The sequence below is a fragment of the Styela clava genome, chromosome 3 (genome assembly GCF_964204865.1).
Source record: "Styela clava chromosome 3, kaStyClav1.hap1.2, whole genome shotgun sequence".
Lineage (NCBI taxonomy): Eukaryota > Metazoa > Chordata > Ascidiacea > Stolidobranchia > Styelidae > Styela > Styela clava.
The window spans coordinates 3,926,952-3,947,878 of NC_135252.1; the positions used below are offsets into that span (position 1 = coordinate 3,926,952).

The window sequence follows — 20,927 nt, forward strand, 5'->3', positions numbered from 1 at the left end:
GACATAAGAGATGTATTGAAGCAACCCACGCCAAATGTATCAAGATAAGTAGGTTAAATTGGTACCGTCGTCAGAATCGATTTGGCTAGAAGAAAATGAACATCTTTCTTGGATGTATTAATTTAGCTGGAATTTTTAGTACGAGTATTTAGCTGAGAAGTTTTTGATATTATTAGCAAATTAATTCTATTTTAACAATTCTTTAGAGTATCGCCAACTGTCCAACGATATGCCTTCGAAGTACACTGGACTGTACAGTGCAGACCTGCTATAAACGGTTATTAAAAGAATTTATGATAAAATGTTAACGTTAAAATTTTAAAAGAAAACGCTATATCCTAGCTTTGTCCATATTATATCATGTATGGGTTTCTATAAAAGATGCGAAGATATAATGAGATTTTTGTAACTGAGATATTTCGAATCGCATGCTTAAGTTTGTATAATTATTTTTAACACTAACGAATTCTTGCTCCATTGTTTACACTTTTCATGACAAAAAATAATGTTGGCTTTGTGTAGGAATTTTGGAATACAACTGACCACTATTGTCGTTTGAATAAGAACCAATGTCCATTGTTCTTGGTTCAAAGTTATTTCTATTGTTTGCTTCATTCGTCTTAACAATCAAATTGATTGTCACGCCTTTGCCTCTAAGATTGCTTAATCTTTGGCTCGGATCATGCTTATTCACAACTGAAATCAATTCAGTTAACTGAAGTGCGTACTGTCTATTCTTGAACAACTTTTGAGCATGTTTGCTCTTATCTTAAGTGAAGAGTAACTGTAAGAGCGTCACCCACTTGTCAGATGCCACACGAACAATGACATGGCTTATGGAGAGGGTCTGATTTGAGAGCAAAAGTAGTTGTCCTTCATTTCGGATTACAGACAGGCACAAATTTATTTCTGGCACACCATACTGTAGCTGAGCACAGTCGAATGGCCGTAACTTCAGAAATACATATCGTAGACCTAAATAGGAATAAATGCGAGATTAGTTATCCAAAATCCTCCATTTACCAGAATACAGGACAAGATTGCGACGTTGATGATGACGTGTTTGTCCATGAAAGCGTGAGTAGCCAAGTTTATTTTTCTAGAGCGAAAATTTCAACTATATAAAAAATACAAAGAAAAAATGATAATCACACAATTTTACTGGAACAGGGAAGCCTCGTAGAACCAAAGCTGGTTAGGGAGCAGCGATACCCACGGTTCTAGAATCTAATTAAAAAAAAGATCGGGAAATGTAGTCTTGGAACTACTGGTATTGCCGCGATTGTAGTTTTAGTTTTGAATATTTCCATACTTTATAAAAACTATAATAATAGCCGACTAATATAGTAGCAGGACAATATATGTGCAAATGAATATTACAGGGTATGAATATAAATGAAAGCAGTAGTGGGATTCAACCGGTTCTATAGAACCGTCTCTTTTATTAGATCAGCGAACCGGTTAGCATTACATGACTTTTTATAACAGAACCGCCTGAAAATATGACATTTGTATGATGGAACCGGCTGACATAAAATTTGAATCCCACCATTAAATGAAATATATACACAAAAATCGTTACAAGTAACTTCAAAAAACTTGTAAACTAGGATGGTAAACAAGTCCTGCATTTTAGAAAAAAATATACACACAAGAAGAGCAATTTTGAGTGTGATGCAAGGTAGATATGCAGCAAAAATGAAAATTTGTTATCTAGTTACAATTTTCATAAGCATGTTGGTTCGCAACGCTGATCTGTCTCCCTGGCAACGCATAATCTCCGACGATAAGGAAGTAGGCTATACCATTAATGATTGATTATTCAATACTATTCTCTATTTCAATTAACCTAACACTTGTTATTTGCACAGCTCCGAGTTGCACGTGGTGATATTACACATGATGCGCCAGATAAAGAATCAATCACTACAGTCAGGATAAATCTTCCAACGTCTAAAGCTGTGACGGGTACAGATGTGACTTGTCAGACTGACATTCCGTCACCTCCAGACAGCGCAAAAATAAAGCCTGAACAGAAAATTTTCGCGTCTTCTGCTCGACTTGTCACAAAACGCCACCATTCATCTAAAAGTTCAATTGGGAAAAACACCTTTTGTTGGAGACACGATGCATATGATATTCAAGGCGCGCCGGCAAGACCTTCAAGTCCATCTTCTGCCATATCGTGTGACAAAATTGAACATACCACAGGTTAGTGATATAGTTTTAAGTCATTAGGAGTTTAGGACACATTTTTGGTAGATTGATTTATTGAATTTAGCGGATCAAGGCATCCGTTAGCTAGCGCCAGTGTCCCGACAATAAACGAGCCAAAGAGAGCGGGAGAATTGTTGTTATATGGACGCGAAAGCCAAATGTCAAAATGGTTCCCATAGTTTATTAGGTAAAAATGAAACAGCAAAACCTTGGAAAAAAATAGCAAGTTTCGTAGGCCTCAGAATAAATTAAGAAATATAAAAGCAATAATAAACGACTTCTTCCCTTTTCAAGAATCGAAAATTTGAAATAGATAGGTCCAATAGTTGTAGTGGGAAGCGATTTTTTTCACAACAACAACCCTTGGCATCCCAATATGACTAACGAAAGCTTCTTTTTCAAAAATATGATCCTAGGCGGTTTGATAGGATACATGATGACCCAAAAATAGCCGATATATTTCGTAATTACTTATACGAGAACGGAAAAAAGTTTTTAATTTTTGTTTGCGCTTGAAATTCAGATTGTGTATAATTAAAGACGAGAGTTCCATGACGATCTGTACAAAAATCAAGTTTTCTCTAGTCTCTAATCTAGAATATGTTCCAAATGACCTCCTTGGTGTTGGAGACACCTTTGCATTTGTTGCCCAAAATTGTCAATCACTCAATTGGTTTTCTTCTGAAGATCACTTTCTGCTGCCAGGGCATGTCATTAGCAAACATAATACTCACTGAGGCATAGCACCTCCGAAGAAAACTTTACAGAGATAATAACACTTAGTAGTGCACGGGCCTAGGTAACCATTTCCAAACGTGCCATAATCGGTCCGTATCGATTTGAAGACGAAAATGAAATTATCCAAACGGTAAATATGGAACGTTACGTAGTGGTGTTGAGGAAGTTCTGGACATCACTTCGACAATGTAGAGAGATTGATCAAAATGAACAGTGGTTCCAGCACGACGAGGCGACCATGCAAACATCAAATCACATCCTTGATTAGCTGAGAGAACCTTTTCAGGAAAAGCTGATCACCAGTATTTTGGGTACAATCATACACAAACAGAAGTTCAAGTGCAAACAAATTTAAATAATTTACTCCATTTTTACAATTTTTATGAGTTCTGTTTTTTGGGGGCTCACCCTGTATTTCTAGTTGAAAGTTCACAAATATTTCCTTAAACAGAATTTAATATAAATTAAGGTAGGTAAGGGGTAGAACGAATGCGAACATATATTGTGCATATATTGGTGATTAATTTCAATTATAACATTTTGCTACTACATACGTGATTACTTTTGCAGAAGTTTCACGACAAATCGTTCTGCACCAAGGTTCTTGTAGCATCTGTAAATCAGCGAAAGAAAGAAGACTAAATTTGAAAAGTAGAAAAGAGTTGACCGCACACAGAAAGGTGTGAACTGGATAAATTTCATTGTAGAGGGATTTCCTTACTTACATTCGATGGTGTTGTCATAAACATTGCATGGGCAATTACTTATGATGGTGTTTTCAGTTACGTTACGTTTATTCATGTAAAACAGTGTCAGACTCGATAAAGAAAACCTGGTGACTTGTGTTTTGCAGAAACGTCATTGTGAACAGGCTGCAAATAGTCTATATTTTTAAAACCTTACTACGCGGGATATTGTCCCAATCTTACTCAATAGTAAACTGGATAGTCCATGGTGATCCGGACTGAATCGTTTTGTTCATCTACATTGGCTTCTTATATTTAAATTTCCACTTTACGTTTGTCATGGGAACTTAAGAGGCAACACTTTGAACACGATCTACCTTTTTAATGCGTATGCTTATTATGCATTGTTAGCCACGCTTTGTACAAGTAGTTTACGTGCAAAACGAAATTAATACTCTTTTTTTTACAACTTCATGATTAGAGGTTGAAACTACAACGTTATACATCATATTGTCCATGGTTAATTGGTGAATCAATCTCTTGAGGTAGTGGATAGAATTTTTACTAGAATCTTGAGCGACGTCATTGTAATTAGATACAGTTAACTAATGTATGCAGCAATATATTATTCCATACCAACAGAATCATAGTAAAAATTGTTATAAATAATTGAATGATAATGATAATTACCAGCTACAGAAGCTAACTGAAATATAAACAATTTTAATAGGTCTCTGTTGAGCCCAGTCTTGCAACAGTGAAAAACTGCCCTTCAAATCTCCTCCAGGATACTATTCCGAATTGTTCTGACATATGGGCAGAAAATCAGACTTTTTATTTGGGAATAAGCCGTGATCGTGCAATCAAGACAGCTGATGGTGTACGGAGACGAAGAATTCGCAGTGTACCGACTCCTTCTGAACTGGCAAGTAACGAGATTCGACTTACAGTTGAACGTCCTGTTAAAGATATTTCTAACAGTAGACCAAGATCAAATTTTGTATATATTTTACAGAATAGATGTTTTTACTGTCAAGAAAGCATCTCATCAATCGATCTAAAAAACCACCCAACAACTTATTGCAAATTGCATTCGTTCCGCATCAGATCACTTTCTTTTACTACAAAAGGTTAGATTTGCTGAGATTGTTGATTTTACTATTCAATATCAGTTGCTCAATTGTAAAGGTCTGGCTTGATAAATCAAACATACTACAACCACTCATTGGCCAAGTTCCATTGGTCTTTTGCCTTATTATATGGTGTTGAATAAATTACCTCGCCTCTAATTTTAGGAAATTTTTATGATTTCATTTCGGACTTATGCGTTGCGCCGTTATTTTTTAGGTCAACAAGAGTATTGCTTACCAAAATGGACAAAGTCTTCACAGTCTGGACGTAGAGATGCAAGTCTTTTTAATATTTTCTAGTTTATCATCAACAAATATCACATATATGCTTAATTAAAATCGCTTGCGAAAACTTGGAAGAAGTATACCAACTGTTCACGTCTTACCATCAACTACTTCACATCTATGTGTTTAATAAAACAGTTCGAAGAGAGATAGAACTTTGAGTTATCTTGGTTAAATATTAGCATGGTTGGTAGTCTAGTTATTATATTTGTATAATATCCTGAAAACTTCCAATATGGTCATATGTATAATAAAATAATTTTAATCTTATACAACTAATTAATCTAGGTGATATTTTTTAAATTTGTTTAGTGGCTTCTAGTCCAACGTGTTACGAAAAAAATTCCAACAGATCCACAGATATTGGATACTAACAATGTAAAACCTTATTATTGCGAATACGGACCACAAGAAATGATTTTTTGTTTGCATGATTTAAGGACAGTATCTTATATAGAAGATGTCTGCTGCCAGGTATATTCTCATGTCTTACACTTGTACAGTATGGGTAAACGAGATTGTATTTAACGTATTTCCTATATTCTCCAGTTTTATGATTTGTACGTGTATACGCAAAACAGTATTGTATATAACAGTAACAGTATAATTTTTTTATATATTTCTATGTGCTTAGACAACGATATAACATATAAGATTTTCTGAACAGCACTTTTTGCTCATGTCTCGCCAAGAAGCGCTTGATGGAGGAAAAACTGTAGAACTTCTGTTTTCTCCACAAGGTCCAGTTGTTCGAGAAGATAAACACTTGAAAGGTGAATCATTAGTGGACAATCTTGGCAAGTGGTCAGATTGGCAAGCTTATTAGATAAAAATACAGGGTTTCCTTTAGTTTTAGTCATTAAATTTATTGCCAAAAGTTCCATACACACGAACCTCTGGTGGTGCTAGTAGAAATTGTTTCCCATCAAGCTGTGTTGACTTGAAGTAATTTGAGTCGCAATTACTATGTACTCGCTGAAATCATCGTAGCCCCTTGGCCCTCAAATAAATTTGGATGTTGCTCTATAGCTGCTTCAGACTCTATTTATGTTGCGAGAAAAATTGCATATTTTTTACAATGATTTTTACGATCTCTCTATTTTCAGGTCGTAGTTTATTCTACTTCTGTTGTCATGTGGAAAAATCAAAGCCAAGGCGTTCTTCATCCTTTACAAAACCCGCGCCATATAAGCCGGGATCATTGTTGGGTACAAAGAAGGAAGACGACGGATATAAAAGCATATTTGAAGTTAGCTTCAAAGGCTCAGCTGCAAATAATTCCTGCGCCAGCAATCAATTAACAAAAAATGCTTCAAGTTCTAAGCCTAAGCGAGACATCGCGCCTCCGGTACCATTTGACTTAATTGATGCTAATACCCAAATGCTTTCATCTGCTTTTGCTTCAAATGCTGGCATCATCGATCTTGCTTCTTTTACATCCACTTGTAGCGCTAACACATCCAATAATAATAATTTTTCGGTAAGTGATACAGTGACTAGTTAAAAAACTATAACTAAACTACCGGTTTATTTGATATTGCAAATGATTCACCAGTAGGCTATGTGGGCTGGTTTTATGTTCCACGACACAAATGTCTTGAAATAACTCTTCTCTTCGACAAAAATTCAAAATTTACTTCAACTTTCGAAACTAAAATAGCTTTATGTTTTATTTTCATACAGCAAAAATTACATATTTCTATTCCATCCACTTCACCTTAATCCGCCTCATTTAATTGGAATGGAGCTTGAATGGTCCCATACATTGTAGGCCCGTTCTATTGCGGAAAGTTAGATTTTTACACTTTTGGGTAATAATATCGAGATAAGAAGGGCTGGTTAACAATATGTACTTTGTATTTTATTCCTGGCTTCTAATTAATATTTTCTTATTGGCTACGCTTCAAAACTGAAGAAAAATTACAATTTTTAAATTTTGGCGGGGGAATTTCATTATAACTTTCATTATAACATAGTCTGGTGCTATTTTTCAATGTTTTGATATTCCAGAGATGTGTTTCTTTTTCAAGTTTAAGTCTTTTTAGTCGCAAAAATATTTTTTAAAATGGGTTTGTATTAATTTCATGAGGATTTTTTTTTACATATAATACAAAAGACACATCTCTGGAATATCAAAAATACTAAAAAATAGCACCAGACCATGGTATGTATTTTATCGAGCGAATTCAATACAAATAGTTTTGACTAATTGAGAATTTTTAAATAACTTAATGCAAACTTAAACTGGAAGCTACTCAAAACAATGTCCTTGCGATGTTTTCACCTCTCATTCAATTTTCTCCTTAAGGCCAAATCTTTATATAATATTCTCAACGGAGATTATTACGAAATCAATCAAGGTCAATTATTAACTATTTGATGGCAAGAAGTCTCTTACAAATTGTAGATGGAACCGAATCCCGATCATCCTACAGTATTGGTATCGTCATCTCAATTTCTATTCAAAAGCGACCTGAATAGCAGTAGTCATAATCTTTTGTGGGATTTGTTCAAGTACCAGATGAGGCCATTGACATCAAACAACAAATTTTTTTATAACAATAGCTTAATATCGACAGATTTTGGTTTACCCGTTCAATACAATTGAGAAATTGTTCGTAGGCCACGAAGCGCCTCGGCCATTAGACACACAACTTCGAGAAAAAGCCACAAAGGACGCTAGTTTGCCACATAGTAACAATACGCGCAACCGATTACAATGAAAAGTAAATAAAATAGGTAGTTGCCCTCTCAAGCCCGTGTTTATATTAGCTTGGGCTAACTGATTCCATTGATTTGATATTAAAGTCGATATTGGCCAGGAAAAACATGTTTTGTATTGCTCGGTCTTAAAAGGATTTATAGCCTCCAATGTGACATTTGCAACTATACTAGTCGTCGGTAAGATAAAATAGGCTACTTGTCATTTATTGAAAGTGTGTTACATTGGTGTAATGTTTCAAATATTTCTGGTATTATCGGTACGTCTTTCGTTACAATATGTTATCTACAGCTGGATAGAAATGAGCTAATTTTTTTTTAGAAACGACATTTCGAGGAAAGTGGATAAAAAAATGCGGGTATTCCAATCTAGGGCTGGAGAGCAAAATTCCTTAATTTTTTGTAATTTAAAAACTCATTCATGTTTGTAATTATTGGGGTGATATAACGAATAGGGATTTATTTTTTCATGCTATATATATATATATATTTATCTTACGCTTCAATTTCATGCTATTGCTTCATGTTTATGCTTAACCTTTCTGCACTATATTGTTTTAGTTTTCTAAATAATTGACAACATTAATTCAAATAAAAATGTTAAGTCTAGGAACTTACAGAAAGAATTGATTTAAGATAAGTTTTAATTCATAAAATAACTGCCAGAAATAGGAAAGAAATATCAAGATGAAAGATTAATTTGTTATTAATTTTTTAACATTTTTTTGTTAGAGCACTGAAATTAATAAAAAGAAGAGTGCAAAAAGAACTAGAAAAGACGATATGAGGAGAAACTCACGCAAAGAACATGGGACTGGAAAATCAAAAAAGACTGTGACTTTTTCCGATGAAGTAAAGGAAGAAAAGGAGAATATTCTCCATCCAGTATGCGTGGCTAGTTATTACATTTGCCTTTCTATTCGAAATTAAAATCCAACAGAATTACGAGTCGGTTTTAATATTTCGAGATTTTGATTTACGCGTGGATATCAAATAAAGTATTCAATGTTGTTTGTCAAACAAATAAAGATGATTTACTGACAATACAATTATGCTTATGATAGATTTATTCTTCACTGTGAAAAAGTTGCTTTGAAAGCCTGCCTGCACTTCTAAACGACATATTTTAAAAACATTTATAACCTTGATAATATAGTTAGGTTAATCGTATAGGTAATCTCTTTTTCTATGGGTATACCGTGCTGCCGCTCTTATGTGAAAATAGAGACTGTCGGCGATCACCCTTTCCATTTTCAAAAGTGGATTTGAATAATGAAATCGTAAATAAATTTTTAAATTTTTTTTAAAAATTGAGTAACTCAAATATCTCCCCTTTTTACAGAATGATGAAAATGCGGAAAACGAATTACAAATTCAGAGACGATCGAGTCTTCCGCCTCCACCAAAGCTCAACTTAACAGACGAAGATGATGATGGTGTTTTCCATAGAAGAAAGCGAAGGTATGCAGAGTATCGCAAAATGTTACTCTATTTTACGAGTATTGTACTCAAGATTGAATATTATATTAGATTACTGTATAAGTATTCATGCCGTTCTTCAGCGATACCCAGCAATAGTGTGGTTTGCTTGAGCATCTTTGTCAGAACTATTTTTTATCTTTTTATCTATTAGTTATTACATAGATAAACAACATAAAACTGTTTTCATATAAACTAAGCCATCGTAGAACTATGAAGAAATTCGAATTTTTGATCCTTCAAACCATTTCATCTTTCACATGTCTTGCGTTGGCTGTAAATTGTAAATAGCCACGTGCTGTGAGACTTTTGTGAATCACATCTGACCGATACAATAAATACTAAAGCAATAAATTTTGCAACCTAGTTTTGCATTGACATCGTGCTATTAGCATTACCATATATGAAACTATAGTCTGAATCAAATTCAGTATGATGGGTTTTCGTCGAGCGTTTATTACGGTATTGACAAAAAGCGCGCAAATATTTAACATTGGAAAGTTTGGGTAAATAGTAGGCCATGCCTTGATCTCTTCCAAGGTTTATTACAAAATATGACTTTGATTTATCGTACTAAAATTTGTTATCGATTTAAATACATCTTTTTTGAGTGTTGATTTTTTTTAGTTTCACTTATTTATAATTTTGTCACATTCAAACCTGATCCCCACTTAAGCCCTTACTGTCAGTGAACGAACCTGCTAAAGTTTGTCTTTGTATTTCTCCAGAGAAAGTGTTGCAATCAGTTTTGGCAAAGAACCTACAACACGGAAAACTGTGAGTTATTATTCTGTTTTAAATATAATTACTGAGCTCAATGATCAACCTATAAGCAAATAGATAGGATTTGTACATGTTCCAAGCCTTGCAATTTCATTACAGAATTGTTATTTCATCAACTATATATAGTAGTTTTCGAACCACCCCATGTCTATTGGAATATAGGCATTCGATTCTTGGCCTTCTTAAGAATTGACAGAGGGCACGAACGTTTTGTGCCCTTACATAGTTCACACTTGAATTGTCTATTTTTTCACTTGATCCTGGCGGTCCTGACAATCTCGCGCTTGGTTAAAATTCAGAATAGACATTGTGAAACGGCTATATAGCGACATTGCAGTTTTCAGAAAATTTTCTGACTTTGATAAAAGACGACAAAATCTAGACACAGAACGGTTTAGGAGAAACTTGGAGTTTCAGCCAACGCTGTATCAAAACAATATGCACGAGCCCCTCGTGTGTATACTCTTAATAACAATATTTGTTGTCAAGTAGGAAATTCAAATGTTATACTAGTATATTAATACCTTGGAAATTGTCTCGACTCCTTTTCCTAATACCGAGCTTGTTATCATGTATCAACTAGATTTGCCAGTTTTCTTGGCCACAATTACAAAATAACAAACAGTAAAGACTATACTTGATTCCAATGAGTACCCCATGTATAGCACGAAACAATGGAAGAACATTCCACACAGTGCACGTTTCATTAGACTTTTGGATTTCATGAAATCGTCTATATTCCTAAAAACACGACAATGAAATTTGCTTAAGCGAGGCAGCAGTAAGGTGTATTATTCGAAATCTTTCTAACCTGTACTTGGTAATTCAATATTCAATAAATTCTCATATTTAATTGGCCTTGTTAAAACGATGTATGTTCAAACAGATTAGATTCAGAAACATTCAGGTTACGGGGGAGGTAGAAAATTTCACACATGACAAATCAAATGCTTGTTTACCGCAACTTTATCTCTTCTCTGTTGTAATTTCAAATATATCATCGATAAAATTGATTGGTTTTTCTTCTATACAATTATTAAATTGAATCATAGACTCAGAATGACAAATAGCATTTAATGGTGAATCATTCTGCGTTGTTTACAACTGAAGGAGGAGCAGTCATGATGTCCCTGCCGGTACACAATCTTGTAATTTAGTTTGTTGATTTCTTGAAACTGGATAAGAGATTCTCGAAAATGCAAATACGATATTTTCTTGCTGTACTGTTATTTTCATTAAATTTCATTGATGCACAATTGCATAATTCAGATCTAACGTGAATACCGATGTGAACACCTTTTTGAAAACATCTCTTAAAACCGGAACAATTAATTAATTGGCCCATTTCCAACCTGCTATTCAAAAATATACCACATATGATGCCAGTAATGGTGACACAATCATGACCGGTTATCTTTGTGGGATTTTCGAGCGTGAAGTTGCGCCTGCTTCATAATAATGTCGTAACGTATTGTTTCCTCGAATTGATAAAATATTACGCACTACTGAACCGGATACGTCGTTGTTTGCATTACGTGCTCCGTGGAAAACTACCAACTTCCTTATTTTCTTTTTGTGCTAGTAAGCACATCGCTGGAACATTTGAAAGGTGCAATAACTTAGAACAAGCGATACACTGTCTCATGATGTTTAAACTTGCGATGTTGTGCAAATAATGACCATAGAATTTTAATAGTTTCCAAAGCGGACAAAAATGACAGAAAGAAGATTTTCAATTTTGGTTTTAGCTACTTGTGCTATGTGTTGTTCTACTATTCAAGGCCATCGTGGATCCTGGATAAAATTTAACGATGAGTACGAATTTAAGATATCTGAACTTGGCAAAAATGCTACAAGATCAGAGGCAAAATCTAATTGTTCTACCGACCATGGCAAATTGGCGAAATTGAAAGATGTCGCAGAATATTTCATGTCCATGAACATAACCGGACAATTTTGGATTGGTAGCCTGAGTGTCAATATCTGTTCAGGAAAAAGTAGCAGCAGACAGTATACTATTGGCGTGATCGGAAATGTCTCCGATATTTTTAACTGTACTGCAATCGTCACGAATTACAGTTTTATTGGATTGAAAAGATTGTCCTGCAATGATCAAATGGGGTACGTTTGCATGAGAGAGCGTACTACATGGTCGGAATGGAGCAACTGTTCTTTGCCATGTTTTGGTAATCAATCCCGTAACATGGTAATGCCGAATAACACTATGATTAATGAAACTAGACCGTGCAATGGGACGGAATGCTCGGTCTTAATCACAACCACAACCTTTGTAAGCACGACGGAAAGCGACATCACGACCACGGCAACAGAATATGTCACCTCTCGCAATACCGAGACATCCAAAACATCTAAATCGACGGCATCGTCTACACCTGAATTATCAACAGCAAAATCTGAAGTAACAACCAAACCATCCAATTGCCGACCGCTGACGTGGTCTTTCGACGGAGGAAGTTTTTTGATAGGCTTCATTTTACTTTTGCCGCCTCTTGCAGCAGTAACCGTAAAATATTACCTAATGCTGAAAGCCGCCAAGTTGAAAAAAACTTCTGAACATAAATACCAAGATATAGAAGACGTTAAAAAACCTGGGACAAACAACTACGCTGGTGATAGGAAAGGTTTTAATGTACAAAGCGTTTCAAACAGGCCTCCGCACTACGAAAATGTAGTTGGAGAATCGGCTTCAAACACAAATTCTACGTTGGGAAATCAGCTAAATCATAACGACGGCGAATTTTCGGCATACGAGCCTGTTCATCATGATAATAAAGAAGATGAAGATGAAGATGGATATATCACACATCCGGAAAGCACTCCGGGAAACACAGAGCAGTTTGATGGCTATGAAAATCCAATTTCAATCAAACGAACTAAAGTGACGACTGAATCTTCGGGGTACGTCAACTTGAAAGTTTTAAAAACCAATCCTACAATTCCCAATGTTGCTCTTAAACCACAAGTTGCTCTAAAGCCGCCGAATCCAGTCATAGACCGGAAATCAGCCGCAAATAAGCCTCCCAGTGGGTCCAAGCTTGATCTAAATAGCCAGAATGTTGAAAATGCAAATACGGATGTATTTAAAGTTGCACTCAAACCAGTTGTTAAATCTACATCCAGTCCAACAACCAAGCCAAAAATTGTTTTAGAAAAAGAAGCTGGAAGGAGACCGCAGTATGCGCTTAAACCTATCGAAAAACCAAAGAAAGATATGAAACCAACTTCCCCAAAAGCCAGAGGTTCGATAGACAACATTGCAGATGCCAGAAAGGCACTCACTCCCGTTAAAAAGTGAATGTATTATAAAAATACACTGGACATTTACGTAATAGTACCAAATACACCAATAGTCATAGATAATTTTAACTACTTCTTTAACCAGAAGTTTTTACGTTTGAGAATAATCGAGCTTCAGGTGGCTTATCTGTCTGGCATGCATTGCAATAATCTGGATAGACGACAATAAGAGCACGAAATGTGCAATTGGTGTCAAATATTTTTCAAGGCTTACGATTATATGTTTTGGTTATCGCCATTTTATCAAAATTTACGTTTTTGGGACGTTTAATGATCTACAAAAACTGAATATAGTAATTCCACACGTCATTGCTTGGCCAAATATATATCGTAAAGGAAGTTATAGCAATTTACTGCAGTTTGCAGTTTTAGTATAGTTGATGCGGTCACGAGTGGATAGTTATAAAGCTTTTGGTTGTTTAAAAAAATATGTCAATGTTTTAGTTTATAAAAAAAAACAAATACTTCTCCGCGTCATACTCATACCACACTATATTAAACTCATTTAGCCCAAGTAGAGTATGGCTGAAATGTTTTATTTCATTTTTATTTTTGTTACTTCAATGAGAATGGCCAATGTAAACGCTATTTTAAATCAGCGATAACAAAGTCTGACAAAATTTGTGTTGCAAATGCATTCAGAGCTATTCATTGGAATTTATATATATTTACGCTTGCTATATTCTTGCTTGAATACGAATCTTGTTCAATTAATAAGATATTCATATTTTACGATCTGTAAACGATTTGAATTTCCATTGCGAAATGTTATTTCAACTTCTATGATTTTACCTTATAGCAATATTTTGACTTCAACTTAAAATGATTGTGTTCGCTTAATTTCTTTTTTACATTTGCACTTCATTTATTAACAGAATATAAAGTGGATATTATTAAGTAAATAAATACACAATAAAAACATTGCAACAGACACTGAGAAATGACATATCATTCGATTATTACAGTAAATTCCCAGAATCTTGCTGCAGAAAGAATAATATTTGTATTAGAAAGGTTTTAATTAATCAAGAACTGCATACTTTTTTAACATGGATAAATTTTATGTAAACAATTTGCTTGAAAATTGTGAAACGTACCGTTGAGGAGGATCCATAGGTTATATGTTTGTCGTAAGAGTTAATATGTCATTTAAATAGTGTTTTTGACTGACTAAATGAAACTGGTTGAAACAACAACTTTTTAGTCATACTGATGTTAGATATTAAAAACAATGTGTGAAGAATTTTCAGTAATAAAATATTTAGAATTCTCCATACGGAAATAGATTTTGTCAAGAGAATTTACACATCTACTGCGTACGACTAGGAATAAGTTCAATTACTAAAGTGTACTCATATAGCCAAACATGTTTTGCCTTTCGCATAAACGAAATATTATATTTATCATTTCAATTGAGATGTGGGCATAGTTGGTAGTTACGATTATTGACCGTGATTGTGCCTCCGCGCACTGTAGCAAAGTCTTAGTTCATTGTATTGAGGTTGATTAATTTTCTTACTCAATATTTCTGTTCAAATACAGACGTACGTGTACGAATAATTTTTACATCCCGCTTGGAATGAAAACCATATAATGTGCACGGCAAACTATTAACACCACTCTAATAATAAAATTCGTTTTCTATTATTTCAAATGTTACTCATATATTACTCATTCTGTAAACGCGTGGAAGTGTGTGTGGGTTCAATCTAAGCTCAATGGCTTCCTTTTTTTTACCATAATTTTATATTATGTATTATTTAAATTATATATTATATAAATTGATTATAGCAGGACAAAGTTCGAAGCCATGAAGAAACACCAGTGGTTGCGTCCTACCAGAAAAAGCAATGGAAAACTATAAATGTTATCGTTTCGTTTAAAAACGTGAAATTTTCGGGAGAATTTTTTGAATATAAATCTTTGCAGGTAATACCTATATGCTATTTGTGTACAAGCACTTTTTTGATCTACCATTAAAAGCAACGGAAAAATAGAAAATCACCAAAATGAAATGATCATTCATACATGGATCCTTCTATTCAGACAATTCATTTTTGCTTTGTTGTTTAAAAAATTCGAATCAACTTTTATTGATCCCAACTGATTGAAAAATTCAAAAAGTATTGGATACATTTAATCGCGGTATCTGCATTACTGTCAATATTATAATATAACTATGCAGCATTGCATTCAGCCTAGATGGGGGGTAAGTCATCAATTGGACATTTTATATGTAAATGGGACCTTTCAAATAACCATCACCATATAATTCAACAAACATCCAACAGCTACCACTTTCTCATGATGGACTAAATACCCTCATTGTGATGAATTTGAATGAGTATCCGGTTCTATTATTTCAAGCCAAACCGGACACATTGGCATTTTGAACGCTGGTAACCTCTTATGTCTAGGTTCCTCTTTATACAGTATTGTTTGCGAAAAAAGTGTAAAATATCTCATTAAATATGTTCATTATCTATGCGTTGTTTGTATTTCATTGTCACAGGACCTCTATACTTGGTTGCGACAAGAATTACTAAAAGAGGAGTTATTGACTCCTGGAGCTGATCTTCTACTTACACACGAGAATTTGACATTTCCTTTGAAAGCAAACACTGCTACAAAAGTTTTATCAAGTCTCCCGACTACAACTTTTTACTGCAATGAAATTATTAAGGTATACCTTGTCACGAGAATCAAATATTTTATTTTAGAAATATACAGATATTTCCAATATCAATTCTATAGGTGGCGAATTTGTGCGTGAGCTCACACTTTTAGGTCTGAAGCCACACAGACAACTGACCATTATTGAGCCTATCTATCGAATAAAAATAAAAATAGAAGTATTAGAACGATGCTGGGGACATTTTTCATTTTATTACTAGTGTGCGCGCAAACTAAATAGAAAATCTTGGCCATTAAAACTCATGTAGGCATAGTTCGAAATTCCTCAGTTTCGCTGTATCACCGACAGATGACGGATAATAGTTCCGTTTACTGGTTTGCCACGTAACTCACTCTTTGTATCAGACTTACACAAGCTGTTCTGCCGTGTCTGTTTGTTCCATGCATAACAGTTGATTTATCTGACAGGCTAGCATTAACGACGGTGGTTTCGGAGAATCCACTAGTAAGTATGATACAAGATTTGCTTTACCTTTGGATACGAGAGAATTGGAAGGATTGAATCCGGTGCAATACCTTGGCAGATACTGTATAGTCAGCAGTACGTGGAAAGCCTTTTACCTCAGCGTGTTTTCGTCATATGATAAATGGAAAAAAAAGTACGATTCAACTTTATATTAATCCTTATAATCTTGACACCGTTGGCCCAACGAAAATGATGTCTCAAAATTGTAGTGTCCTACTTTCACCCACTTATCTCTCTTATTCCATTTGCTTCACACTTATCCTACTGTTCTGAGTTGGGGTAAATATAAAATTGGAGTGAATGGTTATAGAAGAATTCAACAGCGGTGAAAGTAGAATTCACACTTTGTTCTATGTTTAGGATAGACATAATACTTTGGCAGAAAGTTAGAGTATTTTTATCGAGTAGGATTTATGTAATTGGGACGAGCGTGGGGCAATTGTGGGCAAAGCGGGATATATGTGATATATGAGAAACAAGTGAGACATGCTTTTTTGAAACATCAAAAGCAGAACTAGCGAATTGTTCCTATATCTACGACCTAATTATCACTGGGTTATAATCAGGACACGTTTATGTGTTTAATTTAATTCCACTTAGAAGGCACCATTATTATATATTTTTAGTAACATGGTAAATATTGTTTATCGCTATTTCGCGTTGTATGTGAAGTAATCTTGTAAATTCTGAAATGCATATATATGTAGGTAAATTCCGTCATTGAGCGTGTATTGACGATACACGGACAATAAAGAATTTACTACGTTTTCAATTGTATTTCAGAAAATTGAATTACAAGCAAGTCTGTGCTGCGATGGAAAGATTATTTGTTGAACTTGCGTATCCTCTGCTTAAACGTGTTGTTAAATTAATGGGACTTGACGTTATTGGAGAACAAAGCACAGCCGATAATAATAATAATAATACAGCCGACACAGATGACTGGAAGACAACATTTTCGATCGGACCAAATGAATTTGTCAGCATGTGTTCCTTAGCTAACCGAATAATTTGCAGAGAAGATGAAATGTAAGTTAAAACTGTGGTAATAAGTAGTTGTTTTACAATAAATGAATGCCGCTAATGAATCCACTATTGTGGACCGTTCTAGTTATTAAAACTTTGCGAATTCAGTTACTATTGACTATCGTGTCAATGTAATCAGCTGACTCAGATGGTGGCTTTTTATCGCCGTCGTTTTAAACCGAACACTGAGCTATCGTATTCTAGTGTTTGGAGTAGAGATGTACCGATGTATCGGTATCGGTATCGGCGATATCGGCCATTTTTTCAATATCGGCCATGTATCGGTATCGGTTAGATTAAGGCCGATATTTCCGATATATTTACCTTTTTGATATGGTCCAGAATGTTTTAAAAGATAAGTTGGAATACTACTTTTCAATTTATTTTTTGTCTGGAGAGATCGTGAGCTATGAGCCATACATGTCCCCACCCCCACGAGAGAATAGGATTCACGTGTTTTTAGCTATTCATCAGACAAATTAACTTAACTAATTTGGCTATTTTCGCTGTCAATTTTTTATATTGACATTTTTAATATTACATAGTAATTATGAAGAAATATATCAACACGGCACATAACATAAAACAATTAGACGCCCAGTTTTAAATCATACATTGGAATTGTGGTCCTTATTAACGGCACATGGACTTTTGGCACGGGTATAAATTCTGACTGTTTGTCGTCAAGTACGAGTGTCATTTAGTCCGTCGACATCGATAAACTAAATCCCGACACAATTATCCCTCTACGCAGGTATTAATTTTGTTTAACTACACAATTTCTTTATAGATATATTGACATGACCGCCTAGCCCTAGACTGTCACAAAATATATGATAGCAATTGTATAATAATATAAAATAGTAAAGTAAAAAAAACGTCCTCGACGGATATAGGTAGGCCTTCTTTTGGTCGGTGCTGATTGATATTCTTTCATGTTGGCTTTGACTTACTTATTGCGTCGACGATTACGATTAGCCACGAAATAAAATATTTGAAAAATGCTTTTAATTTGAACGTAGGACGGCGGCTCTAGAATGTGTGGGTGATATTCGATATTCCTTTAAACACGAATAACGATTTTTGAAGGTCGCGATATTAACATTAAATTCATATTGGACATCCCGGCTTATGAGTTTCAATTGAACACCGAGATTACCAGCGTTAGTGTACAATGTATCTTAATCAGTTAAAGCATATGGATACCAAACATTAATTTCATATTATGCGACATATATATCTTTTTTCTCGATCTGAAATATTGTGTACTATGAACAACGCTCTAAGACCATTGTTTTAACCCGTCTGCCCTACACAGCACACCTAATTAGGTAATAATTACATAGTATCGGTATCGGAATATCGGTGATATCGGCCTTTTTGTAGTATCGGCGTATCGGTATCGGTATCGGCGTTTTTAGCTGGTATCGGATCGGTATCGGTGACAAAAGTGGTATCGATACATCTCTAGTTTGGAGGACAAAATAGATCAACGTAGATTCAAAATTAACCCGAACTGTTTACGTGGATAAATATTACTTTTAACTTTTAATTGAAACCAATGAGAATTTTATAGAGCAGCTCACGGTGATAAAACATAGAGATTTGCAAGATAAATTTATGATTGCGACGATGTCGATATAAATTTCATATATAGTTATTGTTACACTGTCTGTACTGATTTTCCAATAATGCAGAACGCTGGGACTATAGCAGAAATGACAAGTTTTGCTGCCGAAATTATTTAATTATTTATTTAACAACTGAAATATGCTCATTATAGTGATGGATTTCATGTGAACACCATAAAGCAGAAAAATACTCAACTAGAAGATGCCGATTTCTTCAACATCGAAGGAAAAATTCGAGATTATAAGTTGAATCCACTGACAAAACGCTTGTTGTTGTATGTTCGAAATAAACCAAGATAATGAATTTGTTTTATCAGCAATCAACGTGTAATGGAGGAATCTTAGGTCAAATTTCTTTTATAAATTCAATGAACACATGAAAAATAATAATCATGTTTAGGTTAATTGTGAAAAAAGTATATATATATATATATATAATGTACTTTTTGAGAATCGATTCATCTGCGGCCAGGTTTAATGTATATATGAGATAATTGAAATATATATACAATTTTTCTAGTCTCAGTTTGATTGAATTGAATCCAACTCTGTATATATTAATATTATATTTGAGTTTTCTTAAGACATGATTATGCAAATGGCGTTGGACACAGTGCAACTTTTCCGCCTGGTACGGACTGTCGTACTCACTACTCATTTGCTTCGAGGATTATTTTCTCTTACTGCACACAACCCGCTAAAGCACCGCAAAAACTGCACTTAATTATATCAGTAAATTGGTCGCCTTTTGCTATAACTAACTAAAACGTTAAACGGGTTCGTGATGTAAATGATATATATAATTATTTATTGTATTCCATGACGTATATTGTATACAGTCTACAATAATTTGTACTTGCGTTGGGTGGCAGTAGAGATTAACAAAATATACTCGTTTAATATCTCACACTACCTAGTTTCGCAACTATAAATTCACTATAGTTTTGTGGAATACTCACTCTCTTTTTGTCAAGTTCCCATTCACCTTGTTCTGTTGGGTAGTTTAAATATCAAATAGTGTAGTTAGGCACCCATGGTGGCAAACATTCGGAGAATATCAAACAACTATGCCACCATTATTAGCTGTTAGATCAATTACAATCAAGAATTTCATTTATGCGTTGACCAAAATCAAGTTGTGAAATGTTCTCTACTAGATCGAATAAAAGTTGCAAATGGCCACTAGATCTTCGACAGTCATTTAGGGGATTTACATAAAAAATTCAAAGTCATATACGTATGCAGCCAACTCGATATACATATACAGCCGTTTAGATGATGTACGTGCATTATTCAGTCGTAATCTTCCACATGATATGTACACATAACAAACAATACATACAAATTCAGCCGATTGTAGTGCATGAATACGTGTAGTATTTAATTTGATTAATTATTCCACAGTTCACTGCCAATGGCCAAACAATAGTTCATTGAAGAGAGAATTGCTAAGCCTTTGTTGTCGCCAGCCCATTCCTTGTGTTATGAACGATTAGTTGGTAAAGGACATTATGAGCGATTACCAATGAATGATGCTTATATCTAAGCATATTATTACATCAACTTTATACGTGGAATTGATTATTTCTTATATTTTATTCAATAGTCTTTTTAAAGTTTCCGTAAACGTTTGTATGATATTGTATGTATCAGTAATCATGTACAGAGCAGAAGTTCTCGGGAAAAACGTTGGCATATAGTTCAGCTGTTATTGGTATCTACACTCAAATCTTTATACGACCTCCAGTCAATA

The 20,927-nt window shown here is 34.5% G+C and overlaps 1 protein-coding gene across 3 annotated transcripts; it reads left to right on the top strand.

Moving 5' to 3' along the window:
* The first annotated feature begins 595 nt into the window (after positions 1–595).
* LOC120342667 (uncharacterized) lies at positions 596–20,850 on the top strand. Of its 3 annotated transcripts, none has more exons than XM_078111101.1 (17): positions 596–1,077; positions 1,872–2,211; positions 3,526–3,635; positions 4,372–4,566; positions 4,657–4,771; positions 4,989–5,047; positions 5,369–5,530; positions 5,724–5,829; positions 6,163–6,404; positions 8,510–8,662; positions 9,120–9,238; positions 9,985–10,033; positions 15,152–15,286; positions 15,870–16,040; positions 16,460–16,650; positions 17,301–17,546; positions 19,327–20,850. In XM_078111101.1, the coding sequence occupies exons 1-17, from the start codon at positions 943–945 to the stop codon at positions 19,472–19,474; spliced, it is 2,676 nt and encodes an 891-aa protein (XP_077967227.1). In that variant the 5' UTR covers positions 596–942; the 3' UTR covers positions 19,475–20,850. The 3 variants fall into 3 exon arrangements, with proteins under 3 accessions (XP_077967227.1, XP_077967226.1, XP_077967228.1); XM_078111100.1 differs by having other exon boundaries at positions 15,149–15,286; positions 19,327–20,849; XM_078111102.1 differs by having other exon boundaries at positions 6,163–6,305; positions 15,149–15,286; positions 19,327–20,849.
* Positions 20,851–20,927: the final 77 nt, after the last annotated feature.

Excerpts from the sequence above, each read along its gene's own strand:
- LOC120342667 (XM_078111100.1), top strand. The coding sequence starts at position 943 with ATGGCCGTAACTTCAGAAATACATATCGTAGACCTAAATAGGAATAAA. Across the intron at positions 6,405-8,509 it reads AGCGAGACATCGCGCCTCCG|AGCACTGAAATTAATAAAAA; the intron begins GTACCATTTGAC and ends TTTTTTTGTTAG. Across the intron at positions 9,239-9,984 it reads TTCCATAGAAGAAAGCGAAG|AGAAAGTGTTGCAATCAGTT; the intron begins GTATGCAGAGTA and ends GTATTTCTCCAG.